We start from the raw sequence: 2,500 nt of genomic DNA on the forward strand, positions 1-2,500 counted from the left end.
GAGGTAGGGGTAAATGTGTTGTGGTTGTGAACGCGGTGTGTGTGTGTGTGTGTGTGTGTGTGTGTGTGTGTGTGTGTGAATGTGTGTGTGTGTGTGTGTGTGTGTGTGTGTTAGCCGGCGCTCTTTCTCTGACTCGAAATGAGCCCCCTCTTTGGTTTCGTCAGATCTCTGTACTCAGCTTTTTCAGGTCTTGCCTTAAAACTGACCTCTGCCCAAAACAGGACCCCTTCAGTAATCTCCCCTGCCTCTTCCCGGTGTACAGTTTCTCAGGCTTTCCATTTATATGTATCTATAAATTTTGTTTTGCATTTGTCCGAGTTATATACATGCAACGACTGGTGTGTAAACGCCTTGATTTGTCGCTGCACATGAATCAGGGCTGTGTAAACACCTTTATTATTATTATTGGTTAGTAGTAGTAGTAGCAGCAGCAGCAGTAGTAGTAGTAGTGGTGGTGGTGGTGATGGTGGTGATTGTGGTGATGTGTGATTTCATATTACACTGCAGTTTTTTTCCATGCTCTTTTTTTTTCTCTCAATCACACTGATAAGTTTAAATCAAAGCGGCTGCTGTTTTTGTGAGCACATGTAAACTACAACTGATAGTACTTATGCCACAATCATCTACGACGTTCCTACCACCAAAATGATCACGACTACTACTGCTGCTACTGCTGCTGTTACTGTTACAATCATTAGCCTACTGTAACTGTTGCTATTGTTACTTTTATTGCTACTAAACAACCACTACTACTGCTGTTGCTGCTACTCTTGCTGTTGCTGCAACTACTGCTGCAACTGCTACTACTGTTACTGCAGCCGATGCTGTTACTGCTGATTCTACAGTGTATGTGCTGCTGTTACTGCTGATTCTACAGTGTATGTGCTGCTGTTGCTGCTGATGCTGTGGTTGATGATGTTTTGAAAATACACCACGACGAAAACCAACGAAGCTTGCTCCCCGTGTCCCCAGCTGCAGTTCACGAACTACGTACCTGGAGAGCCGGACGGGGGCTCTGAGGACCTGGGCTGTCTGGAGATGGTCTCCACGGGCTCCTTCAACTACCCAGGGGGCTGGGTGGACCAGAACTGCAGTCTGCTTCAGGACTTCATCTGTCAGAAACCTGCAGGTTGGCACCGTCCTCACAGCGTGAAACAGCTGTGTTAACTCCTGTTTGAAACATGACGTAGAGTATAAAGAAGCTAAGCTAAGTCCTGCTTTGAAACATGACGTAGAGTATAAAGAAGCTAAGCTAAGTCCTGCTTTGAAACATGACGTAGAGTATAAAGAAGCTAAGCTAAGTCCTGCTTTGAAACATGGCGTAGAGTATAAAGAAAGTAAGCTAAGTCCTGCTTTAAAACACGATGTGATGTGTACAATATATTGGCAATGGTCGTGTTTTACAAAACACAATGCATTAACAGGATGAAAGGATGTTTCATAATGTCTCAAAGCTACACAAAGTCTGTTTTACAACACTCGTTTCGTTTATTTATTTATAGTCTGTTCATCTAAGATGATGATATTAGACTGAAAATAAATGATATTATCATCATTTGGATTATTATCATTTCTATCATAATGATAATTGTTATTATTATTTAGAAATCGACATTTCTGTATATTCGAATGAAAAGGGGGGCGGTTGAGGTGGAGGGGAGGGGCGGGGGGAGAGGGGCAGGGGGGGGGGCAAGGAGGAGGGGACTAAGAAAGGAAGAGAGAGACAGACAGACAGACAGACAGACAGAGAGAGAGAGAGAACATAATGTGGAAAAGATAGAGTACAAAATCTAAAATGGAGAGGGTGAGTGTCAGTGATTGGAGAAAGAAAAAACATAATTTTGGAAGGGTGTGTGTGAGAGGCGGGACGGGGGAAGCGGGATTAGGACGAAAAAAAAAATCAATCATCAAATATTGTATGCACTACTTCTGTAGATTATTACTTGAAAAGAGGTTCATGTGTGGACCTACAATAAACAACCAACTGGACTATTTAACACATAGCTAGCTAACTTTAATAAAGAACAGTTTGAAATATATAACTTTTTCCAAAAAATGTTAACATTTGAAACTGGTAACATTTGAAACCGCAATTTCTGGAGGCAAAAAAGGTTTCATTACAAAACAGCGGGTTAAAACGTGCTCTACTGTTAAACGTCCCTTGCAAATGCATTCAATATTTTCACAATATTTTGTGTATGGGGCATTTAGTAATAACCTAAATGCCATGCTCTTAACAGCCCTGCCAGTTCTTTTAGCATTTAATAAGGCAGAAGTGTTAACTTCTAAAGACATAAAGGAATTTTGCATATTTCTTTCAACAATATTACACATTTCAGATAATGATAAACGATGAGGAAGTTCAATTGCATTTAAAGCGTTTTTAGCTCCAAGCTATGCAAGATGATCTGCACGTTCATTAGAGAAAAGCCCACAGTGTGAGGGAATCCAGCACATTCCAATATTAGTTCCTCTCATTTGAATGCAATGAATCAAAAAT

General features: G+C 41.0%; 1 protein-coding gene across 1 annotated transcript in view; it reads left to right on the forward strand.

Annotated features, from left to right (window-relative positions):
- The window catches only part of LOC143298664 (uncharacterized), a 103,458-nt gene that overhangs the window by 37,557 nt on the left and 63,401 nt on the right, over positions 1-2,500 (forward strand). The window contains exons 15-16 of the mRNA XM_076611547.1: positions 1-3; positions 973-1,129. The exon at positions 1-3 is cut by the window's left edge and continues 101 nt beyond it. Coding sequence (XP_076467662.1) covers positions 1-3; positions 973-1,129 — 160 coding nt within the window. The remainder of the gene's footprint in view (positions 4-972; positions 1,130-2,500) is intronic.

Source organism: Babylonia areolata, chromosome 24 (genome assembly GCF_041734735.1).
Source record: "Babylonia areolata isolate BAREFJ2019XMU chromosome 24, ASM4173473v1, whole genome shotgun sequence".
Taxonomy (NCBI): Eukaryota; Metazoa; Mollusca; class Gastropoda; order Neogastropoda; family Buccinidae; genus Babylonia; species Babylonia areolata.